This window comes from Panthera onca, chromosome D2 (assembly GCF_046562875.1).
Source record: "Panthera onca isolate mPanOnc1 chromosome D2, mPanOnc1 haplotype 2, whole genome shotgun sequence".
Taxonomy (NCBI): domain Eukaryota; kingdom Metazoa; phylum Chordata; class Mammalia; order Carnivora; family Felidae; genus Panthera; species Panthera onca.
Genome location: NC_138349.1, coordinates 36,012,905 through 36,038,994, shown reverse-complemented (window position 1 = coordinate 36,038,994; position 26,090 = coordinate 36,012,905). Strand labels below are relative to the sequence as shown.

General features: G+C 40.9%; 1 protein-coding gene across 5 annotated transcripts in view; it reads left to right on the top strand.

Annotated features, from left to right (window-relative positions):
* HECTD2 (HECT domain E3 ubiquitin protein ligase 2) overlaps positions 1–26,090 on the top strand; it is a 91,937-nt gene that overhangs the window by 6,506 nt on the left and 59,341 nt on the right. For 4 of the 5 annotated variants that reach the window (XM_078434583.2, XM_078434582.2, XM_078434581.2 and 1 more), the window contains exon 1: positions 7,454–7,770. The exons of the other annotated variant lie outside the window; for it this stretch is intronic. In XM_078434583.2, the coding sequence (XP_078290709.2) occupies positions 7,633–7,770 (138 nt within the window). In that variant the 5' untranslated portion in view covers positions 7,454–7,632. Of the gene's footprint in view, positions 1–7,453; positions 7,771–26,090 lie in introns of those variants that run through there. 5 annotated transcript variants of the gene reach the window in all.

Below are 26,090 nucleotides of genomic sequence, written 5' to 3'. Positions count from 1 at the left end.
AGATGTCCTCATGTTAGCAATCCTCAAGTCACAGGATACTGTTACCTTGTAGGTGATGAAATGAGTCAGTACTTCAGCTCCCTATGAAGAAAAATACAGTAGAAATAGAGTGGACCTAGGAAGGTTTAATGCACCCTCTTTGTTTTTAGAGGAAATTTACCAGGTGAGTGCTAATGACTCTGCCTAAATAGTGATACTGGGAGCCCCAATTCCTTATCTGTCTGCCCTTTAATAATGAACTCTAATACCTGATGTGTTTCAATAACACAGGATTTACTACAAATCTTTCCAAAATGTCCTCTGTTGCTTTCTTGATCAAAATCTGATTATAACATAGTACGTTGGCAAAGCCCACAAAGGCAGAGTCTCTGTGAAGCATTTAACATTCTTCTGTTTAATAATATTTGTTGAGCCTCTGGGCCAGAAGGTTGCAAAAGGGATTCTCTGTATCTGTTCCAAAAAACTTCCAGAGGCAATAGAAATTATTAGCCAAAGATGCTTAACTTGAATCACCACCTCAATAAGAGCTGATTATTTCAATATCTCTAGTAGAAAATGTTCTATTAAGATGTTAGGCAACAAGGAGGTGCTGGATAGGCCCTCAGTAGCAGTATTTCATTGTGGCCAAATCTGAGTTTACAACATCCTAAATGGTATGCAATTCCTCAAAAGGAATAAAGTGCACCTCTATTCCTGCCACAAACATTTTTTGAGCAACTATTCTGCACTTTTTGGAGAGTAAAGACATGAATCTGCACAATTTACTGGATATGATTGTTTAATTTCCCCATCTGTACAATGGGTTTGAGTTCTACGAAACAGAATAAAGGAAACCTTATTAAAATAGAGTCTGGACGCACCTGGGTGGCTCAGTTGGTTAAGCCTCCAACTCTTAGTTTCAGCTCAGGTCATGATCCAGGCTCAGGTCATGATCTCATGGTTTCCTGAGTTTGAGCCCCGTGTTTGTCAGGTTCTGCACTGACACTGTAGAACCTGCTTGGCATTCTCTCCTCTTCTCTCTCTCTCTGCTCCTCCCCTCACGCTGTCTTAGTCTCTCTCAAAATAAATAAACAAACAAACTTTAAAATTGAATCTGGAGGCCAGAGGGGGGAGCGCTCATACTCTACCACTTAGTCAATCACGGATGCAAACTTGGAAGAATCCTACTTTACTACTCCCACGGGAGGAGGTAGGAAGAATTTCTCCTTGCCCAGCAACTAGCTCAGCCAATAAGAAAATACCACAATTCGGCCAATGAGAAACTGTCATTAGCCTGAACTCTCCATTTCCTCCAATGGACGTTAGTTCAAAGCAGCTGCTCCCAACTTCCTTCTTCTATGAAGTTCCTCTCTTTTGAACTCCAGACTTGCCTATGTTTTGCCACAGCTTGCATGTCCTGGATTGCAATTCCTCTGCTATTCCCAAGTAAACTGGTTGTTTTACTTTTAAAGTCAATAGTCCCTACTCTACAGCAATATTAAAAGTAGGTTCCTGAGAAGAATACATGAGCCAATCCTTGGAAAGTGCTTAGCACAGCCTCTGGTACCCAGTACGTGCTCATTGTTAGATTTATTAAAATGCATCACAATTCACAAAGCACTTTGTATGTTTTCTCATTTTGCCTCACAACACCCACGCAAGGATAAGGAAACTAACTCAAAGACAGAGTGATTTTGCCAAGGCCACATAATTAGTTAAAAATTGGAAGAAACAGAAAATCCACTGTTCAAAACTTCTAATTTTACTCTTTCCAATACCTTGAATTGAAATATAGAGGCACCTTTTCTAACTCTGAAGGGAAATGTTCATACTTGTACAGACGTGATTGCAATTTCTGAACTATTCATCTTAGAATTAAGACGACACATTTTACTTGATGAGGATTGTGTTTTCATAACTGAAAGAAAGGTTAAACTGATAGAAATTCAAACAGTTTACTAGCTTTGGGATCAACTAAGACGAAAACAAAACAAAACAAACCGTGTGTGTGTGTGTGTGTGTGTACGTGCACACGTGTGCAAGTGCGTATACACACACACACACTGTGTGTAACAGGAATGTGTTCAGCTGCAAATGACAAAATAAGCAATTAATACTAATTTAGGCAAGATAGGGACTTGTCTCATAAAACAAGAAATTTAGATATAGGTAGTCCAAGCTGATGCATCAGTTAGTTCCACAACGTCAGGAATGTTCCAGATGTCTTCCATCTTGTGACTACACTGTCAGTGTTTTGGCATTCATCCTCATACTTGCATCCTCATGGTTACAAGATTGTAGCACCAAATCCACACATCATACACTAATTTCAGATGGGAAAAAGGTAGCAAAACTTTGCCTAAAACACTCAGCTTACACTTCATTGGCCTAAATTGTCATATGGCCACATGCAGCTACAAGGAAGTCCAGAAAAAAAGCCTCTTTTGATTGGGCATACTGTCATCTCAAATTGAATCAGGGTTCTGTTAGCAAGACAAAGGGGAAGGATGAATAGCAGCGTCTGCCACTTTGACTTATTTTGATGTCAGCAACCTTAGAACATGTAGTTTCTTTTATTTTTTAAATGTTTATTTTTGAGAAAGAATGTGAATGAGCAGGGGAGGGGCAGAGAGAGAGGGGGGACAGAGGATCTGAAGCAGCCTCTGTGTTGACAGCAGAGAGCCCGATGCAGGGCTCAAACCCATGAACTGTGAGATCATGCCCTGAGTTGAAGTCGGACGCTTAACCCACTGAGCCACACAGGTGCCCCAATTTTTTTAAGTTTCATTTATTTAAGCAGTCTCTACACCCCATGTGGGGCTCAAACTTGACTCTGAGATCAACAGTCACACACTCTTCTGAGCCAGCCAAGTGCCTCCATATAGTTTAAGTTAGATACATGAAAATTTGAAATAGGTGCATCATGCATGGGATGTTTTTGTTGTGCCATTGTTTTATTGTTGTTTTTTGTCTCATGAGTAGAAAACAAATCTAAAATTGGGGTTAAAGATTTAAAAGAAGTATTTACCTGCCTATACTGAGGTATCTAGGGGTGTCTATGTGTGTGTATGTGTGTGTTGACATACTGCTATTCCTTTGGAAATATCGAAAGATGGAATCCAAAACCAACTTGAAACACTCCATTTTACTGCCATTCACATTTTCTTCTATGTAGCACTGGGCTAAGACAAGATGTTTGTTTCATCCACAAGTGCCGACTCCCATGAAAACCAAGGGAAAAAAAAAACTTAAAAAAGGAAGAAATTATTGAGAGTGTTAGGCTTGTTATCAGAACTCTTTAAGATCTGCCCTCATTATCGGGGAAGGTTTGCCTGCAGACATTCTAAAGAGTGAAGTTGAGAGGCAGTAAAGCCCATTAATAAAGATGCCAAACTTTTAAAAAGTTGAGATGTGACTCCAGAGCTATGCTGTGCAATAGGGTGACCATTAGTCACATGTGGCTGCTCAAATATAAATTAACTAAAATTTACAATTCAGTTCCTCAGTCACAATACCCAAATGTAGCTAGCAGCTATCGTACAGGGCAGTAGAGATATAGAACACTCTCACCATTGCAGGAAGTTCCATTGGACAGTATTGGACTTTCAAGAAGCATTCAAGACCAAATTGTCTGAATGAGTACAGCCCATCACTCAGAGCATTTTTCTAATTCCTCTCCGAAAACTGTCTTCAAAGCTCTTACAAACCACACTAAGAAAACATCTTATTTCATTTATTCTGAGCATATCAAGAGCCTCCTTAACAACACACTCCAGATAGCGCTCCCTGAATAGCGATTCAAGGAGTAATTAGGCATGCCCCTTCTGCTCTGTGCCATGACCTACTGGGGGGAATAAATAACTAAGATGTAAGGTAATAGGTGTATAAATGTAAGTATGTACAATATGCTCTTGGAGCAGAGAGAGAGAAACAATTGATTCTAATTAGGACATTAAGAAAATGCCTTCTTTGTAAAGAATTCAAGTAAATGCTACACGAGCGAGGGGTTTCAAAGTTTTGCTTTGAAATTTTGAAACAAAGGGCTGACAAGAAGTTACGTATTTTGAAAAGGTCATTACAGTAGGAATTGGAGCAAGTAAAACACTGAAGGCAAGACCAAGTGGCAAGCTATGGAAATAATTTGGGTTAGAGGTTGTTGAGGGCCCTTACTAGGTCAATGGCCAATGGTATCTAGAAAGAAAGAACACATTCAACAGAGGTCTGATTCAAAATTCAAAGCTTCAGTTTTGCCTCTACATAAACTTCTGCAATTCTTAAAAAAAAGCCATCTTGGGGGTATTCTAAAGAATAAGTTGCACAGATTCAAAACGTATTTCAGTATGTTCTGTTATAAAAACAAATCAAGAAACTGTGTGTGTGTGTGTGTGTGTGTGTGTGTGTGTGTGTGTGCGCGCGCGTGTGTATGGATGGAGAAATTTTCTAAAGATACAGACCAAGGTCTTAGCAATTATCTGTAGTTGGGTAGGATCCAGAGTTTATTTTCTTCATTTTGCTAACCTGTACTTTCTTTTTCTATAATGACAATGTGTTGTTTATGTAATAAAGAAAAGCTATTTTTTACATAATAATTTTTAAAAGCCACAGTCATTAAACCTAGGGAAGAGTTCTAACAATGTTTTTAACGTCAACATGGCTAAAATAGTTTCTTTCACCAAGTTTACTACTACTTTAGGACAACAGTTGAAATGTGAAAAGGATATTTTCTTTAAAAAAAAATCACCTTAAAAAATAAAACAAGTTTACTATTTCACAGCTATACTTTCTATAATTATTAGTTATAAATCACTCTTGAAAGACCCGTCAGAATTTACTTTTCTATTGTTCACTAGATTACTATTGTTCTGTGTAATTATAATAGAATGTTATCTATAATTAGACCTTCCATTACCTTGTAATTTGGTCCTTCCTTTTCTTCCATGGAAATAACCAGTTCTCTAACCTTTCCACTCTTCAAACTCCTAATCCCCATAGGTATAATTAATGGGCTTGGTTTTCTATCTGGATTTAGGAGGGTGAAATGTTTCTCCTGCCTCACTCCCAGTTTTTCCAAGGCTAATGAGTTTATACTTAGATGCCATCACTGTTGCACTTCTGGCTGACACTTGCATAGCCAAAAAGCATCTTCATACTTTTGTATGGAACTGCCAAAGCACGTCCTGCTCCACAACCCTCTCTCTCCCACCTGGGCCCCAGAGGCATGTTAGTGGTGATTGGGAATGAGCCCCTCAAGCCCACTAGTTCCCTGGGAGCCATCACTCTGAAGCTTTCCAGCATCCCCTTCCCTGCCTCCAACCCCCATCCTAGAGTTCATGTGCATCAAGAAGGGAAGGAGTTTTGCCTGGAGAGCAATGTACTTAGTAGGATGTAAAAGAAAACATCAATGAATTATGGTTTGGGGTATGTAACTCACAGGTGAGTTAATCAGTGGGCTTGTTTAGAAATGGATTATCTATGTTGGTGCAGTAGCAGAAATGAAAATTTCTGACTTGCCTGGTTTTGCCAATATTTAGGCATTTTGTTCTATTGAATGGGACTGCATGTACAGACACACTTTTATTTAGTCTCACACATGAAAAGAGAAAGCATAAGGGATGTAACTCAAGTGATTTCTCATCTAAGCATTTTTATCACAAATTACTAAATCTAGTTAAAAACAGTAAGAAAGGATACTTTTCCCCCTCTGGTATGTGTTCTACCAACCTAGCTTGGCAGCTCAGAACATCTTGAATTGTAGTTAAAGGCTTCCCTTTACAAAACAACAGCTAAGTTGTTGCCATTATCAAAAGATCAGCAAGCTGGCCTGCTCAAAGTCGGGTGTGATTATATGTTTCTCCCTAGAAGGTATTTCAGAGGCTTAACAAGGAAAGAAAATCCCGAGAAAGAATTCAAGAAAAATAGGGAGAATGCCTCAAAGTGATGTCTGTATACATTATTTTCCCCCAAGGCTAATTAGCACAGAAATACTTTTTCCTATTACACTTGCCCCATACCTTTTACTAATTAACACTTAAATTGGTGATAATGGCAACGATAACTAGAAAGCCTTTCTATAAATGAGTCATAATTTGTAATTTAGAAATTAATTGAATACTAATTGTTATACTCATTACATTGGTTGCTTCAGATCTGCTTGCTACAAATTCGGGGTTTGAAAAACATGCAACTTCTGCACTTTAGTACTTAGTTATGCTACTAATTCTGAATTATGTAAAACAACAGATGACCCAAACATCATCTTTGGCTTTGTTTCAGATATATTTTTGGTTCTTGGATCTGGGTATCCCTTTATCTGACAATTCACTCAACCTCAAAGCAACAAAGCCACAACCTAAAAATCTGAAGACCTGAATGCCAAGAAATTGCCTACATTTAATAGGCAAAACAGCTCATTCTTACTCTCTCCCTTCTCTTAGATCTGCAGGTGTCCCCGCTGCTCCAGTAGACTGAGAAAAGAAAAAAGAGGGGGCGACAAGAAAGACAAGGAAATTGTCTTTGTGGTTGGGGGTGGGGGAGAGGTTGTAATATCATGATTAAAAAGCTTTCCTTTTCTGTTTGAAAGTTCTTTCCCATATTAATGATCTGACATTAAGAAATATGAGTCTACGCAGCAGCGGAGTTTGAGCCTGTCCATCTGTAACTTATAAAAGGAAAGGAACAAAGCAGGGATAGGAGGCAGGAAAGGGATGCAGGGAGAGAGCGAGATGTAGGCGCGTGGGGACGGGAAGGGAGAGGCGGATTTGGCAGTCAAAGGGGGGACGAAACGAACAGGAATGGAAAGTGTGGCCTGGCCGTCCAGCGCTGTGGTGGAGAAGGTGGAACCCACGGTGTCTCACTTCCCCCCCACCCCCAGGTTTTTCCTTTGTAGGTGGGGGCTCTCAGGGCATCTGGAAAGGATCAGTGGGCTAAGAAAGGAAAGGCTGTCGCCTGAGGATGCGCAGGCTCGAGACCGCCTCTCCTGGAGCAGGCGGGCAGGCAGGGACAAGCAGTGACCCCAAGGCTTTGTGGGCACTGGGCGGGGGAGGGGAGGGGAAAGGCCACCAGCCAGGTCCCGCGGGTCCCGGACGCCCAAGGTCAGGGCTGTCCATGCAAAGCATGTGGCCGCGCCCGCCCCGCCCTAACCAGCGCCAACTCGGGCGCTCTCTATCCCGGCCCGACCCTCTGCAGACCTCCGCTTGTCCCCCGGAGCCCAGACCCTTTAGGGCAGACCCCTCCTCGCCGTGCCTGGCGACAGTCGGCAAACAACATGGCGGCCGGCGTCGGCCGCGGCGCCTCCTCTCCCAACCCCGAGAACGGCCCGGCCGGCAGCGGCGGGCGCCCCGACCAGCAACCCGCGAGCCCGGGGCGGGGCGGGGGCGGCCGCGGCGAGCTGCGAGCGGCGGCCGCGGGCCCGGGCGCGCGCGGGAGTGGTGGCAGGGCGGGGCATCCGGGCTCGCACACCAGGCCGGGCGGCGCGGGGAGCGCGGGCGCGGGGAGCGCGGGCGCGGGGAGCGCGGGCGCGGGCGGAGGCGGCGGCGGCGGTTGGAAGCGGCGGCCCAGAGCCCTCTCGCGGCCGCGGCGGCAGCAGCGCCAGCCCCAGCAGCAGCCCGGCCGCCGCCGCCGCCGCCGCCTCGCGCTCCCGCCGCCCGGCCCGACATGAGTGAGGCGGGTCGGGTGCCCTCGCCTGCCGCGCCGCCGGAGGTGGCGGCGGCCGCTCCGGACGACAGGAAAGGGAAGGAGCCGGAGCGCGAGAAGCTGCCGCCCATCGTGTCGGCGGGCGCCGGCGCGACTGCGGTAGGTGACGGGCGGGGGCAGCCGGGCGCCCCGACGGCGGGCGTCTGGAGGGAGGGCGGGGGGCGCTCGGAGACCCTCGGGGCCCCCCGCGGAGATGCGCCCGGGCCACCCTTCCCCGGGCTGCAGTAGAGTGTGCCTGGTGGACAGCCGCGAACACCTCTAAAGCTGCACCTTTCACCCTCGGGAAATGTTGGGGTGGCCGCTCCGCTGGCTGTTCGCGGTTATTGTCTGCTTTGAGGGGCCCACTTTGTCTAAGGAAATGGCCAGCATCTCGGAGGCGACGTTATCATCTTTTGGATGAGGATAAGGTGTCAGGCAGGGAGGAGTGGGTTTTCCACGGAGGTGCCTGCCTGCCTGCCTGCCTGCCTGCCTGCCTTAGGGGCGCCGAGATTTCCCCCCTGGCTTCGCTTTTCTTTCCCTTCCCCCCTTCGGATTGCACAGGCTGGGCGGCGAGTTTCCACTTAATTGTGACCTTTCCGTGGCTGTCAGGGTAGTGGGAGATAGATGCCTCGGTGATGGTTTTAGTTTTCATATGGTACAGACATGTGACGTAAGGTGGGGAGGCTTTTTTAACCTTTTATTTAAACTCAAGTTATCTAAGCTTGACAGGGATGATTTCCCAGCTGGATTTTCTTAAGGATTATTTGGAGAGCGCTCAGCGGCTTCAAACTACATATTGCCAGATGATGTAATGGGACAACCCCCCCCCCCCCCCCCCCCCCCGCCCCTTCCCTGTTTTTACTGATGGTTATGACTCTGGTACTTTGGAGCACACACACAAAAATTAATCTTTAACTTCTGGGATTTTTATTTGACATAACATGTACTTTCTGAAAGTTTGCTTTGGTACATTTAAAGACCATGACTTGTCATGCATCTGTGCTTGACAAAATAGTAAAAGTTTAAAGAACATGATACATTTTCTTTATTCCTACTTGCAATTCATTTCTTAAAACCTCCCTCTTAAATGACTAAGAAGTTACTAAAATAGCTCACTCTTTAAAGCGTTAGGAATAATGTTTTGATTCTGTAGGTTTTTCAAAAATGTCTAAGGACTGTGATAACTGGAAATTGTTAGAACAAGCTCTCTTCATTAAATCATTGTGGCTAAGTGTGGACAGTAATAAAAGAACACATATGGTAAAATATAGCTACAGTTGAGTGGTAAATTGGAGTTGCGGTTAGGAATCACTTTGGGAAATGCTTTGAAGGAATTCGTCATCCAACTGCTTGCAGACCCATTGGGGTTCCTGTGTTGGTACCCTGGACTTTCAGAGCTTATCCAGGACTTTCTGAACTTGCAAAAAGGCAGTGTTTTAAAAGTTCATTTCTAAATCGGTTGTTTAAAACAATGAATGCATATACTTATGAGAAACAGTTACATGAATGTGGGTCCTCAAGTGAGTGTCCTCCCCAAAACATATTTATCTCAGTGTGGCTGAAAAATTGAAGGCTTGTAACAAAAACTTGGAGAAATTGATAGTACGGACCCAGGACTACAGACTGTTTCCTGAAACCCTTGGAATTCAGAAATTTTCAGATTTTTAGGAAGGTAATTTGGTATATAGGTCATGTATAATATCCACAAGTGGGGTCCTGGCCAGTTCCCTATAATCAACATGTCAGTAGTTCTGCAGTGTAATGTATGTTTGTTCCCACTAAGTGAGGTGAAGTCAGACTTAAGTATAAATAGCGTCAGATCAGTTCAGATCAGGTTGGATTGTCAAAGAGTTCAGGTCAGGTACATGTTTCATCACCATATGAGTTACAAAAGCCTTTCCGTTTTAATAGCTTATGGGGTTTCGGAAGTGTGAATAAAGGATTATGGGCTTTTACCACTAGTCAAACAGAAGAATAGAGTTCAGTAAGCTTTTTTTTTTTTTTTAACCTTGAATTACAGAAGTTAAAGAAAATTGAAGAAAATATGTGTTTGGTTCTCCAGAGGGCAAGAGAGCTGGGATGATGTCTCAGTTCACCAGCAAGTGGGGAAGGCCTTGGTGTGGAGGGGCAGGGAAAGACAGTTTGTGGCCTGTTTGGTTCTTTTTCAGCCTCCATTGTGGATTAGATGGAGCTTCTGGAAGTTTGCTTAGGAACCTGATTGCCATCAGTAACTTTTTTCTCTGGGCTATTTTCGTGATTCTTTTTTGCCCCAGGTGATCAGTTCTGTCTATGTAGACTGAGTTCATGATTCAATTAATGTAACCCTCCATTATTGGCTTTTTCCAAAAATCATTCCGTCACGTTTTTGTGGGAGTTTGGAAATAATTCAGAGTGACAGCTCCCTAGAATAAGTAGAAGGTCAGATTATGAAGACCCTAATGAAGCCTGAGGAGTTGGGACTATATCCTGGAAGTTTAAAGAAATGTGCAGGAGTGGGCTTCAGGGTGCTGGAAAGAGAGCCCTAAAGTGATTGATCCTAAGACCCCTGAAGTGTGAAGGAAGCCCATTCTAGCCAGGAAGTGCCTAACACAGTGGTCTCAAACCTGACTGACCAGAGTTCCCCTGGTAGCACGTCAAAATCCTAATTCCCAGGTCTCCCTCCACAGCGCGGGTTTTCAACATTTGTTGCACCGTAGAATCGCCTGGGGAGCTGTTAGAGCCATCATTGCCCGGTTTCAAATGCAAGCCAGTGAAATCAATCTCAGGCTTCTTTTTACTTCTCACATGTAGCTAAGATTGAAAAATTGATGTTTTATGTACTGAATTAAGGGCTCCATGGAATCTGTGTTTTAACTACATTGCTTCAAGTCTACTTAGTTTGTAGAGCAGTATTTGAAATGGACTGGTGAAAGGTATGGATTAAATGAATGAGGCACAGCAGAAACCAGGGGTGGTGGGAGAACTGAGAGAAAAGGTGGTTAAAGTGGCTCTAGGATGCTCGAGAGGCTCAGGATAGAGCCCTGAGAGAACCATCAAGGTGCGTGGTTTGTGTGGCGAGGTCGTGCAGATCTGCAGAGATGACGAGCCCAAGGAACTGGAAATAGTGCGTGGATACGAAAGGCTGGTGGTGTGAACACTGAATATACGGAGACTGATGGATTAGAGTGGAGGAGAAGATTGCAAATTAGTTGCTACTGTAGTTGCTAATGGAAGTTAGAAAAATATGGTGAATGGGGGAGAAGAAAGTGGTCAAAGGAAGAGCAGAAATGAGTGGTGGTGAGGATGAGTTTGACTGTCTACTTCAACATTTAAATCAGATGAACAGGAAAAGGGAGGAGGTTCTCCACAGGATAGGGTGGCAAGGAGTGGAATGGGTTCTAGCAAGAGTTAGCTTTAATCAGGTCAAGAAGGTGAAGGGAAATGGGGAAATCAGTTTAGGATTTCAAAGAGAAGTTTGCCCACAGTGAGGGCCAGGAGACTTGTCAAGTAGGTGGAAGGTGAGGGAAGGTTTTGAGGAAAGCACAAAGTTTGTGGAGAAGATTTGATAGGAAATCAGTAGCAGGAATGAGAAGTTTGTACACATTCTATGAGGTGTGTATAAATGGGCTTAGTGGAACCACTAGCCAAAATGTAACTACCAGTTATTAAACACCTATTATGTTTAGCTTTGGGCTAGATGCTAAGAAAACATAAAAACAAGGTTTAAAAACATTCCTGCCTCGGGGTAGGCAGGGCTAACACATAGAAACATAACAAAGCAAAGCAATGTGTAGAAGTCACAGTGAGCCATAGAAACAATTTGCCCCATAGGAGACCAGAGTAAGGAAATCAATGTGTGCAGAACTGTGAAGAAAGGCCTGGAAGTAAAGGTAATTATTTAAGCTGGCTGGCCATTGAAGGATGATAGGATTTGGATGGGCAAAAGAAAGTGGGAAAAGTACTCCAGTGGGGAAAACAACATGAACAAGGCTTACAGAGAAGCATTAGGGAGCCATACAGCGAGTCCAATGGAAGCGTGCTGGGAACTTGTGGGAGGTAAGTAAGATTGCATGGGGGCTGGAGCCAGATCACTAGGCACAGAAGTATGGACTTTTTTTTTTTTTTTTTTTGTCCATGGTTAGTGGGAAGCCACTGGAGTTGCTTAAATAGAGAATGAATGACATAATGAAATCCATGGTGGTGATTAGCGATAGCATGGACAGGAGGAGGAAGAGTGTAAAGGAAGGAGCTTTATAGTTGGTACCCAAGATGACAGGTGCATCCACTCAGGTGGTGGCCACGTGATAACGGTAAGGGATGGAGGAACCCGAGTGATGTGGAACCTTATTAGACAACAGAATGAAAAAGAAGGAAGATTGATACATAAAAGGATTCTGCAGTTTCCAGACAGGTTCTCTCAGAGAAACATGTTTACATAAAAAGGTAATCCAGCCAACATCATTCCAAATGATGTGTATAAACTCACATAAACTCTGTCCCATCTAGTGTTCGGAACAATCTAACATATGGAGAATCTTGTGCCCTTTGTCCATCTTGTTCTAAACAAGAGGTGAGACAGGAAAGAGTGAAGGCTGTGGTGCCGAAGGTATTTTAAGCAATTGAATAAACAACAGATATCACAAAAATACATCATATATGTGTATGCTTAATACATATAAGTCATATAAATAATAGCTAGTATTTGAGTACCTACTCTACACTAAGCATTTTCCCTGTGTCTCTTGTTTAGTCAGATTGCAACCAAAAACAGTCACCACAACCACTGTGATGGTGAGGAAGATAATCTTATTTCACAGAAAAGGAATCTGAGAGAGAGGTTACCTGTTCCTTGCTGGAGGGTAAAATGGCCGGTTAGGAGCAGAGTTGGTTTTAAAATTGAGATGTTTCTGACTCAAAAACTCTATAGTATGCTCTTTCCACATACTGTATTGCTGGTGAGGGGCAGTGTGCTTCAAAAAACCTACAGCAGTATTTGTTATTTTTGAAAAGAGGTTATGGTCCAGTGACAAGTTTGTTCAAAATTTTGTTACTGGAGCTAGAACTATTATGGAGGAGAAAGATGTGTTCAAGGATATCTGATAGTGTCAGTTTTCGTGATGGTGTGAATATATCATTAACTTCTATGTAAAATAAAGCAGTCTAATTAGAGAAAAATAATCTGAGAGTCTTGAGATGTAAAAAGGAAGGGCTATAGCTATATAAACACATATCCAGGGTGTCTCTAATTTTGAGTGGGTTGTAAAGTCTGTTTGTCAATTTTTTTAACTGCACAGCCATTATGTAGTTGCCTGCTTATTCTCTCATTCATAACTAATTCAGAATGTTAGGACGTGAGTAATTTGACTATATTTAACAATTGGAGAAAAGTGGTCGTTGTGCGTTGTGAACCAGGGAACCTCCAAAAGTGCCTTATATGATTCTGAATCTTCTTCACAGGGGAAATGAGAAGACTAAATTAATACACAAAAAGCATTTAGGAAAGAGGCTTGACAAAGTGAGCTGAATAAATGTTGGATGATATTATTATTATTATTATTATTATTATTATTATTATTTGCAAACCAACATCTGTCGCTGGAAAGCTGTTTGTAAGCCAGCCCTTTCTAAGTCCATCCTGTGGCTTTGGTACTTTCCTTCACAACTTTGTGTATCAAGCCCCGTATTACCCTGTCTTCTTTCTCCTTTCCTTCTGTGCGTAGGCACCACACACACACACATACACACACAGACACTCACACACACTGAATTAAAGGACCTCACGCGTCCTCTGAACTCTTCAGGGCTGGTGTATGCCTGGGTTCACGTGAATTTCTTTTTGGAGAGGAAAAGAAATAGCTTCACAAAGGGATACAGCTAGTGTTGCCAGAGCAGCAGCTTGTTTTGGCATAGTGTTTGGAAATTAACTTATTTTGAGTTTGAGTTGAGGAAGAGAGAGTAGAGAAGGATCAACAGAAGACAAGTGAGGAAGTAGATGGAGCTGAGAAGGCTCTGGGAAGCTTTGATTTTTGATTTCCCTACTTTTTCTCTGGTCTTGCCTTGCAAAAATGTTAGACTGCTACGCCTTATATGAATAACAAGTTGTTCCTAAGTTGATATTTGTAACTTAGTGACATTTTCGTATGCAATCAAAAAACATCTTTGGGGAAATGATTGTAGTAAATGAATATGCCTCTTAAAAATAGAAATTATTGCCTGGGTGCCTGGGTGGCTCAGTCAGTTAAGGGTCCGACTTCGGCTCAGGTCTCATGATCCTGTGGTTCATGGGTCGGAGCCCCATGTAGGGCTCTGTGCTGACAGCTCGGAGCCTGGAGCCTGCTTTGTGGATTCTGTCTCTTGCTCTCTCTGCCTCTCCCCTGCTCGTACTCTGTCTCTCTCTCTCAAAAATAAATAAAACATTTTTAAAAATTTTTTAAATTAGAAATTATTGAAATTTTACTAATTCAACTGAATTGAAAAGTCTGTCTGAAGTCTGAGCCTAGTCATTAAAAAGAGCTCTCTTTCAAATTACCTTGCTTTTGATCCACATGTTTTTATTAAAGAATAGCAAATTGGTTGAGGAATTGCGATTGCATCAAATCAGACATTTTAAAAGTAGTATTTTACTGTCTAAAGATAATCTGTTGATGAAAATTTTTTTTCTATTCCTATGTTGTAAGATATGTGAATAAAATTTCCCATGCCACCTTGCTTTCCTGATAAGTGAATACTGAATTTTCTGAGCTTCAGGACTAACCTTTCTTTTATATTAAGTCGGATTACTTTTCAGTTATTTATAAGATTAATTAATTGCATTGTGACTTTTCTGGTGTCAAGATTTTGTTTCAGAATCCACATCCTTATTCCTAGTCTCCTTTGAAAGAATTGGTTTATGTCACTTAAGAAAAGCAATTCCACTTGGACTGGTGCTACTTAGTTTGGGAGGGAAGTTCACACCTTGCAAGTAGCTAACTTTTCACATCTTAATAGAAGGCTATAGAGCAAAGTTAGCACTTCTGATTTTATAACGCAGCATCCTAATAGGGAACTGTGGAAAAAAAAAAAAAAAAAAAAAAAGAAAAACAAAATGTCTTTATCCAGTAACAGGGCTTAAAATAGTCTCCTTTGTAGACTAAATACAATTGAGACCTCTCATCTGATGTGTCCCTAACTGGTGGTTTAGGTCAGTTTCTATTAAAAAAAAAAAAAAAAAAATTGATAAAGCAGAGAATCTTAAATGCTTTTTATTTTAACTTAAAACAAACATATAAAAAAATTTAATGTTTATTTTTGAGAGGGAAAGAACAGGGGAGGGGCAGAGAGAGAGGGAAACACAGAATCCGAAGCAGGCTCCAGGCTCTGAGCTGTCAGCACAGAGCCTGACGTGGGGCTCGAACTCACAAACCATGAGATCATGGCCTGAACCAAAATCAAGGGTCAGACCCTTAATCGACTGAGCCACCCAGGCACCCCATTAACTTAAAACATATAAATGTACATATGTTCACCTGCCTTTTGATATGGTGACCTTTGCTCAGTATCATAGAAAGTCACTTAATCTTTTGTAAAGTAGTTTTTCTATGCATGATAGGTAGTCCCCGGACTCCTTAATACTGAATGATACATGCGTTACCTTAGGAGCACTTAAACTGTTGCTGAAATATTTATCTTTGGACTTGAAAAATAAATTTCAGTGAGGCACGGCCCAAAGTATAGATTGCTGTTATCCCTACATGCATATCAGAAATCACCAATGCAAGAAACTCAGTTTTTATCCATTTAGATAATCTTTCGTTCTTTTTCTATATTTTATACTGCATTTATATTTACCACTTTTCCAGCCAAAAGTGATGCAGGGATATTCTGAATCAGAATAATAGTTCTTTTCTTTTTCCTAAGGTTGTATGTTGTATTGAGTCTAGTTTAGGAAAGTATGTTTTCATCTGTCTGGATCAGCTCTGTCGAGTAGAAATATAATGTGAGCCACACATGCAATTAAAAACTTTCTAATAGCTACATTAAAAAGAGTAAAAATAAAGAGGAAAAGTTACTTTTAATAATATATTTTATTTAGCCCAACATATCCAGAAACTTACACTTCGGTATTTAACCAATATAGACACTTCCTGAGAGACTTTGCCTCTCTTTCGTACTAAGTCTTTGAAAATTGTGTATTTTATACTTCATAGATTATCTGTTTGGACTAGCACATTTCAAGTACTCAGTAGCTCCCTCTAGCAAATGGAGTATATGCTCCAGCAAATGGGCATATTAAGCAGTGCAGATCTAGAGAATATCTTCTTGTCCTCCCAAGATTCCTTAAATTCATTCTTAGTTTGAATGCCTATTGTTGCAATCCTCAGAGTGTCCTCCTCCTCCTCCTTGTAGAGATACATGAGGTGGAAACTACTTCTGTGATGATACTAAGTGTAGCATCGGAGTGTAGAGTGTAGTTTTCTAGAGGATACATGACACTTGGTATTGCAACAAATTGAACACAGAAGCAGGTAGAAGAATCCAGCTGTCTTCTGTGAAATCAGATGTTAAAAAATAGATTTGCAAAATGTAAAACAATGGCACTCTTCTCACTAAGAGGTTTGTTTGTTTGTTTGGGAAAATAATATTTTCCACAAATGGGTTTATTGTTCTCTTAAAAGGAATTAATACATGCAATAATTTTTAAGAGGGTAAAGGGATTCTCCGACCAGAAAGTTGGAGACACAGGTTGAATTCCCTTGGTTCTTTATTTGGCATTATTGATGACAGGTATTCTACATAAGTGTGTTTTCCAACTAACGAAGTGTTATTGCACATTTTAGAATGTCCAGATGTTGTTTATTGTATGGAGCATTTTCTAAAATACATCATGTACATGTCAGATAGACGATACTGAATGTAATCTAGCATGTCCTGTTGACTGGACCCCTGCGACAGCTCTGCATCCAGAGCTTATGTATCCGCGGAGCTCTGTGTCAAGTTCATCTAGCTGTACATTTGCAGTGTTGGTCTCTTCCGTGAGTAAAATTTCGGCCAGTTGACCCATCTAAATAGCTAGAATGTAACATTAATTTTCACTTGATACAGTTTAAAATGCAAGCATTTCCAGCTTGTTCACAAAACTAGTAGGTTGAACCATGTTATGGATGAATAATGAGTTTTGTAGGTAGAGAAATTCAATTTTAATTCAGTCTAACATAGTGGTGAGATGCTATGGCTTGAAAATGTTTCATGATGAAACAGAGCCAGCAAGGATTATTTTATCAATGATTGGTTTAGAATGTGAACAAAAATGTTTTATATTGTACAGCAGCTTTTGGGGATTAGAGGATGAGCAAGGTAAATTTTATCACAATCTTGAATATGGTGGAACTTGGTATTCAGCACAAAAGCTATTATGGAAAACTATGAATGTCCTTTTTATTAGTATCTGATGAGAAATATGGTAAAGAAATCAGAAATTTAACTCAGGGGTAGTTTGTTCCTCAGTAAAAGTTGAAAATAGGAATTTGTATTAAAATAAAATTTAAAATAAAGTTGACAGTATTATATGTTAACAGGAGCAGAGCAGTTTTTGTCTATTTGTCTAAGTATTTTTTATTTCCATTTTTTGAAATTGCTTGTGATTATAGAGACCACTGAGGTCAATGTTAGGTACTTGTGAAATGTAATCTTTGATTAGTTATATAATTACTGCGTAAAAATTTTTCTGCTGTTCGTTGAACTCACAGTTGCCTCTGCCTAGAGAGTCAAGTCTATTATTTGCTATACCAGGTTTAAATATTTTGAGTTTTTTCCTCAATGAATTCTTGCTGTTCCCTGCCCCCCCCCCCCCCCCCCCCCATTTGTGCTTATCTTCAATCTGTAACAGCTGGTTGGGTATCCTGCTACTCTGTGTTCTTCAACACATCCAGCCCACTGTTTGCAGGCTGGCCACATTCCAGGACTTCATCCTTAATGTTCTCCTTCTGTAGGACTCACAGATCGCATTTCCGAAACTCCTCACGAAACCAGATGTAATAGTTGTGGTAGATCCAATTCTTAGATGACTCAAAAAGTAATGATCTCTAACCTTTAATTTAGTCTGATGTTTGATGTCAATTAATACCCAGTAGCTTGTTGAGTTGATTCTCTGATTTTTAGTTTACATGGCACAATATGCTGCCCTGTTTCTTCTCATGAAAGTATTGGTTTCGTGTAAGAGTTCTCTCATGTCTTGGACAAGAGTGTGGGGCAGCGGCTGTTTTGAGAGTTGGCTGTTGTTAATCTGTAGTGTACTGTCAACCTGTAAAACGGTCCACGATTTATCCCATGTCATCTAAGTATAAGGTATCAAGAACACAGCTGTCTTACAAACGAGAGACTTACGAGACCAAGGATTTTTTTTTTTCATGTCATTTAAGGTTTTTTTATTAGAAGGAGCAGAAAGTAAGGCCAAATATGCCTCCTTTTTGAAAAAGGTGGGGGACGCCTGGGTGGCTCAGTCAGTTAAGCATCCGACTTCGGTTCAGGTCATGATCTCGCAGTTCATGGATTTGAGTGCCGCATTGGGCTCCAGTTTGGAGCCTGGAGCCTGCTTTGGATTCAGTGTCTCCCTTTCTCCCTGCCTTTCCCCCACTCACGCTCTGTCTCTCTCTGAAAAATAAACATTAAAAATTTTTTAAAAAAGAAAAGAAAAAGGGGGATTTATTGCAATGATACATGCATGCATATCAGAACCAGAAAGCAAAGTGGAAGAGAGACTGGCTACTTTCTGTGCCTCTGCTGTTCTCTTACTCTTGGCTGGGCTCTCTTTTCCATATTCCTTTATCTGAAATCTGGAAAGACCTTCTGATGAAATGCTAGGAAGCATCGATGCCCTTTATGTCAGGTAACCTAATGTGTAGCCACATAGGCTACAGATGGCTGCCTTTTGGTTGAGTGCCTGTCTCCGCTCCCATCCTTGGCCATCCCTGCACAAAGAATAGCAGTAATGCTATGGGGTCAACAGAAGCAAACATTGGATTTGGCAGCCATGAAACATGCTCGGTGTATCTTCCCTCAAACCTTTGTACCTTTCCAGCCACTGGCCTTTCTCCCCTGCTATGAAGCTTCTGGACAGAGCAATCCCTGCTCATTGCCTACATCCCAAATTTCCCATTCATTCACCAGTCCATTTCATATAGTTTCTGCCACTGCCTTCCCTGAATTTGTTGTCTCCAGTGTCCCCTAGATTTCACACTTGCTCATTCTAGTAGGCTCATTTCAGACCTAACCACTCTCCATCATTTAACATCGTTGATCACTTTTTTCTTGAAACTTTATCCTCCCTTAGTTTTTTTTTTTGTTTTTTTTTTTTAATTTTTTTTTAACGTTTATTTATTTTTGAGATGGAGAGAGACAGAGCATGAACAGGGGAGGGGCAGAGAGAGAGGGAGACACAGAATCTGAAACAGGCTCCAGGCTCTGAGCTGTCAGCACAGAGCCTGACGCGGGGCTCGAACTCACGGAGTGTGAGATCATGACCTGAGCTGAAGTCAGACGCTTAACCAACCAAGCCACCCAGGCGCCCCTATCCTCCCTTAGTTTTTAACACATCACCTTTTCTTGGATTTCATATCTCTTTGGCTGTTGACTCCTTCTCTTCTTTGTCAGCTTAATCATACATGCCTCAGAGATACTGTAGGTTGAGTTCTAGGGCACTGCGATAAAGCAAATATTGCAATAAAGTGAGTCAAATGAATTTTTTGGTTTCCCGGTGCCTATAAAATTATGTTGACACTATACTGTAGCTTATTAAGTGTATAAAAGCATAATATCTAAAAATCAATACACATACCTTAATTAAAAATACTTTATTGCTAAAAAATGCTAACCATCATTGGAGCTTTCAGTGAGTTGTAATCTTTTTCGTGGTGGAGGGTCTTGCCTTTTTTTTTTTTTTAAGCAAAGCCTTGTTACTTATTTTCTTTAAAGGATGGGGAGAAGGACAGAGGAAGAGTGAGAATCCCACACTCAGTGTGGAGCCCAACATGGGGCTCAATCCCATGAGCCAGAATCAAGAGTCAGACACTCAACCAACTGAGCCACCCAAGCACCCCAGTCTTGCCTTGAGGTTGGGGTGTCTGTGGCAGTTTCTTAAGACAACAGTGAAGTTTGCTGCATCGATTAGCTTTCCTTTCACAAATGATTTCTCTGCGGCCTCTGATGCTCATTGATAGCATTTACCCACAGTAGGATTTCTTTCAAAATGAGAGTCATTTGTCTCAAACCCTGCTGCTGCTTTATCAACTAAGTTTTCGTAATAATCTAAATCCTTTCTTGACATTTCAACAATCTTCACCAGGAGTTGATTCCATCTCAAGAAACCACTTTCTTTACTCATCCATAAGAAGCAACTCCTCACCTGTTCAAGTTTTATCGTGAGATCGCAGCCGTTCAGTCCCACCTTTGGGCTCCACTTCTGATTCCAGTTCTCTTGCTCTTTCCACCACATCTCGCTCTAGTGAAGTCCTGAGCCCCTCAAAGTCCTCCCATGAGGGTTGGAGTCAACTTTTTCCAAACTCGTGTGAATACTGATATTTTGACCTCTTCCCATTAGTCACAAATGTTCTTAATGTCATCTGGAATGGCAAATCCTTTCCAGAAGGTTTTCGGTTGACTTTGCCCAGGCCTATCAGAGGTAATCCTGTCTATGGCAGCTATAGCTTCATGAAATGTATTTTTTAGATATGACTTAGAAATCAAAATGACTCCTTGATATATGAGCTGTAGAATGTTGTGTTAGTAGGCATGGAAACAATATTCGATGCCTTGTACATCTTCATCAGAGTTCCTGAGTGACCAGGTGCCTTGTCAATGAGCAGTAATATTTTGAAATGCATCTTTTTTTTCTGAATAGTAGGTCTCAGCAGTGGGCTTAAAATACTCAGTAAACCATGTTGTAAACAGATGTGCTGTCACCCAGGCTTTGTTATTCCATTTATAGAGCACCGGGAGAGTAGACTTAGCATAATTCTTAAGGGCCCTAGAATTTCCAGAATGGTCAATGAGCATTGGCTTCAATTTAGAATCACCGGCTGCATTAGCTCCTAGAAGAGAGTCAGCCTGTCTTTTGAAACCAGGCATTAACTTCTCCTCTCTGTGAAAGTTTTAGATGAATCTTCTTCCAACAGGAGGCTGTTACGTCTACACTGAAAAATCTGTTGTTTAGTGCAGCCACCTTCGTGAATTAACCTTAGCTAGATCTTCTGGATAACTTCTGCAGCTTCTACATTAGCACTTGCTGTTTTACCTTGCACTTTTATGTTATGGAGACAGCTTCTTTCTTTAAACCTCATGAACCAACCTCTCCTAGCTTCCACCTTTTCTCCTGCAGCTTCCTCACCTCTCTCAGTCTTCATGGAATTGTAGAGAGTTAGGACCTTGCTCTGGATTAGGCTTTAGTTGAAGGGAATGTTGTGGCTGGTCTGATCTTCCGTCCAGATCACTAGACCTTTTTTCATATCAACCACAAAGCTGTATTGCTTTCTTATCATTCATGTGTTCATGGGAGTAGCACTTTTAATTTCCTTCAAGAACTTTTCCCTTGCATTTTCAACCTGGCTATTTGGTGCAACAGGCCTAATTTTCAGCTTATTTCATGCATCAAAATACCTTCTTCACTAAGCAGAATCACTTCTGGCTTTTGATTTAAAGTGAGATATGCAAGTCTTGCCTTCACTTGAGCACTTAGAAGCCATTGTAGGGTTATTAGTTGGCCTAATTTCAATATTGTTGTTTCTCAGGAGACAGGGAGGCCCAAAGAGAGGGAGAGAGATGGGAGAAAGGCCAATCCATGAAACAATCAGAACACACACATTTATCAATTAAATTTCCCATCTTATATTGGCATGGTTTGTGGTGCCCCAAAACAATTACAATACATCAAAACAATTATACCAAAGATCACTGATTACAGATCACCATAATAATAATGAAAAAGTTTGAAATATTGCAAGACTTATCAAAATGTGGCACAGAGACACAAAGTAAGCAAATGTTATTAGAAAAATGGTGCTGATAGACTTCCTTGATGCAGTTGCCACAAACCTTCAATTTGTAAAAATGCAGTATCTGTGAAAAAGGATAAAGTAAAGCATAACAGAAGGTGTGCCTGTATTTCCCACAGTTCTGTCCTTATATTAGTTGTGCATAACAATGGCTACACAACAGTGGCATAATGATAACCCTGTCAATTAGTAAAATATCCATTATCTTGACATGAGAAACATGCTTTTGCCTAGCAGCGAGCATTGATTCCTTTTCCGGTCACTCATGAATCATAGTCTTATAAAACCCAGTCTAAAATTTTCAAGTTTTTGGTGAGTTGTCAAAGTATGCCTGTTCTCCTGAAATTTAAAATAGAGCATTTTACATTCCTTATTTATTTTGTAATTTATGGAAGAGTTCTGTGATTCTCATTATGCTTCACATTTGGAACTGAAATAGCTGTTACGTTTTGCCATTGTTTTGGCCCAGCCCTCCATGCCTCTTCTTTCCCTGTTCCTGTTGTCCTGGTTCAGACTTCCTTGGTTCAGACTTCAGATTTCCTCTGATAGGCCTGGTTTAGCTTCTAGTATTAGTCCCTTCAGCCTCTTGCCTACACTGCCGACAGAGTGATTTTTCTAAGATACAGATATGATCATGTCACTCCCTGCTTAGAAGTCCTCGGTGATTTTTCCCTTTCTCCTTCCAGCACATCATCTCTACTCCATAGCCTGAAGCCTTCATGATATGGTTCTGCCTGCTTTTCCAGTCTCATCTTACGGGGCCATTCTCCCCTTCTGATTCTCTATTTCAACCACACTGCTCCCTAAATCCTACTATTGCTAAGTCTTAAATAACGGCTGTCTTTGACAGTTATCAGTGGAAAAAACAAAAACCTTTCTTTGCATATTAATTTATTAGAGATATTTAAAGCTAAGTTAACAAAGCTCCATTATTGAGAGGCCATTCATTGATCTCATTTTACAAATTGGTTACTTATATTGCTTACTATGTGTAAATGAAATATATAGTGCATCAAATTTGGCATTTGCTCCCACTATCCTTTAAGATATTCTATAGAACAAAACATACAAATAAGCAAACTTGGCCCTAGTAGTTAATAAAATTCTTATTTAAGTATCCTAATATTTATAGTAAGGAATGATTTACTTTTTAAATATATAGCTTATTTTTATTTTATTTTCCTAATCAACATACTAGTTTTGTGAATTTGATTATGCAAATTATGTAATTTACTAAGACTGTTTTATAGAAAAATATTGGATATCACTTTTTTTTTTAATGTTTTTATTTATTTTTGAGACAGAGAGAGAGCATGAGCAGGGGAGGGGCAGAGAGAGAGGGGGAACACAGAATCCGAAGCAGCTCCAGGCTCTGAGCTGTCAGCACAGAGCCTGATGCGGGGCTCGAACTCACAGACTGTGAGATCATGACCTGAGCCGAAGTCGGACGCTTAACCGCTTAACCGACTGAGCCACCCAGGCGCCCCTGGATATCACTGTCTTATCTCTTTATCCAATTTTCTCTCTCCTTGGGAATCTGTATTCTAATTCTACTAGAGATTAGAATTGATAACTGTTAAATGGCTTTATTGATAGGATCAGTTAGTTGTTATTTTTTATTATTTGGAGATTCCACATATGAACTGAGCAATGTTCTTTGGGACCTTCTTTTATTGAGAAGGGGTAGAGGAAGCAAGAGGAAAATAAAACATTGAGTCTTTCCTGGATTGCTAGGACATCAAATATTTCCTTAAAGTACACTTAGTTTTTCTCTTTAACGTTAATTTCCTCTGCTTAGGTGAGTTGCTCCTAAAGCTATTGAATTTCATTCAGCATATATCTGTAAAAGTCAAGAAGATAATGTCAGCCACAAAAGGTTGTTGTGAAAACAGCCTGTGTTAGGTATAACACACTTACTGTCACAGGATAGATTCTTAATAAATGATAGCTACTATACCGAGAGACTTTGATATAAGGTGATTTAAGGGTAGAGAGTTCAGAGTCATTCAGAGTTTGAATCCCCATTTACCAGCTTTGTGGCTTTGGGCTTGGCACTTCAGTTTCCTCATTCACAAAGTGGGGTGTAAATACATACCTCATAGGAATGTTATATTAAGGTACATAATACAGCACCAAGCCTATAGCAAGTACTCAATAAATGACTTGTTTTACTGTGTTATCACAGGAATAGTCATTTCTTGAGCCACTCATTACATCATAGGTTTTGTATAAGACCCTACATAATCCTGTTTATGATTCTGAAAACAGATTCATATCCTACATCCAGTAGAAAACTACTTTACAGAGGTGCCTGGGGGGCTCAGTCAGTTAAGCATTCGACTCTTGATTTCAGCTCAGTTCATAGTCCCATGGTTCGTGGGATCGAGCCCCGTGTCAGGCTCTGTGCTGACAGTGCAGAGCCTGCTTGGGATTCTGTCTCTCCCTCTCTCTGTCTCTGCCCCTTCCCTGCTCATGTGCTCTCTCTTTCTCTCTCTCTCAAGATAAATAAATAAACATAAAAAAAGAAGACTACTTTAGTTAGGCAATATGTTTAATGGGCTGGATTATATAGACTAATCCTAACTCAGAAATACTAATTAGTCTTCACTGAGCCTAAGTCTAGGCAATGAGGAAGTGAAATTTCTACTTGTCCCCATTAGAATGAGCCAGATGGCCCCACTTGTCTGTAAAAGAGTAGGGAAAGTGGGAGCATGAATCCATGGTAATTGTAAACATTTCTGCTACATGTTATATGAGCTGATTCTGAAAAGGCAAATGGAGGTCAGTTTGGTGAATGAGGAAGGAGGAGAAGAAAAAAAGAAACTGAAAGACAAATTAAAGGAGCAATATTCCATAGTATATATACACCACATCTTCTTTATCCATTCATCAATCAACGGACACTTGGGCTTTTTCCATAATTTGACTATTGTAGATAATGTGCCATAAACATCAAGGTGTAGGTACCCCTTTGAATTAGTATTTTTGTATTCTCTGGGTAAATACATAGTGCAGTTGCTGGATCGTAGGGTAGTTCTATTTTTAACTTAAAAAATTTTTTTTAATGTTTATTTTTGAGAGAAAGACAGAATGCAAATGGGGGAGGGGCAGAGAGAGGGAGACACAGAATCTGAAGCAGGCTCCAGGCTCTGAGCTGTCAGCACAGAGCCCCACGCGGGGCTTGAGCCCACAACCCGTGAGATCATGACCTGAGCTGAAGTCAGACGCTTAACTGACTGAGCCACCCAGGAGCCCCTTAACTTTTTGAGGAAACTCCATACTGTTTTCCAGAGTGGCTGCACCAGTTTGCAACAGTACAAGAGAGTTCCCCTTTCTCCACATCTCACCAACACCTATTGTTTCTTGTGTTGTTAATTGTAGCCATTCTAACAGGTGTGAGGTGGTATCTCATTGTAGTTTTGGTCTGCATTTCCTTCATCTTGAGTGCTGTTGAGCATCTTTTCATGTGTCTGTTGGCCATCAGTATGTCTTCTTTGGAAAAATGCCTCTTCATGTCTTCTGCCCATTTTTAAATTGGATTATTCATGTTTTGGGTGCTGAGTTTTAGAAATTCTTTATATATTTTAGATACTAACCCTCTATCAGATAAGTTGTTTGAAAATATTTTCTCCCATTTTGTAGCTTGCCTTTTAGTTTTGTTGTTTCTTTTCTTCCCTGTGCATAAACTTTTTATTTTGATACAGTCCCAATAGCTTATTTTTGCTTTTGCGTCCCTTCCGGAGACATATCTAGAAAGAAGTTGCTGCAGCTGATGTCAAAGAAGTTACTGCCTGTGTTCTCATCTAGGATTTTAATGGTTTCCTGTCTCACATTTAGGTCTTTAATCCATTTTGAATTTATTTTTGTATATGGTATAAGAAAGTGGTCCAGTTTCATTCTTTTGCATGTTGCTGTCCAATTTTCCCAGCACCATTTGTTGAAGGGACAGTCTTTTTCCCATTGGATATTCTTTCTTGCTTTGTTGAAGATTAATTGACCATATGGTTGTGGGTTCATTTCTGGGTTTTCTTGAAGTCTGGAATTGTGTCTCCTTCAGCTTTGCTTTGTTTTTCAAGATTGCTTTGGCTATTTGGGGTCTTTTGTGGTTCCATACAAAATTTAGGATCGTTTGTTCTAGCTCTGTGAAGAATGCTGTTGCTGTTTTGATAGGGATTGCATAAATATGTAGATTGCTTTGGGTAGTACAGACATTTTAACAATATTTGTTCTTCCTGTCCACAAGCATGGAATGTCTTTCCATTGCCTTGTGTCATCTTCAATTTCTTTCAGCAGTGTTTTGTACTTTTCAGAGTAGAGGCTTTCACTTCTTTGATTAGGCTTATTCGTAGGTATCTTATTATTTTTGGTGCAGTTGTAAATAGGATCAATCCCTTAATTTCTCTTTCTATTGCTTCATTATTGGTGTGTAGAAATGCA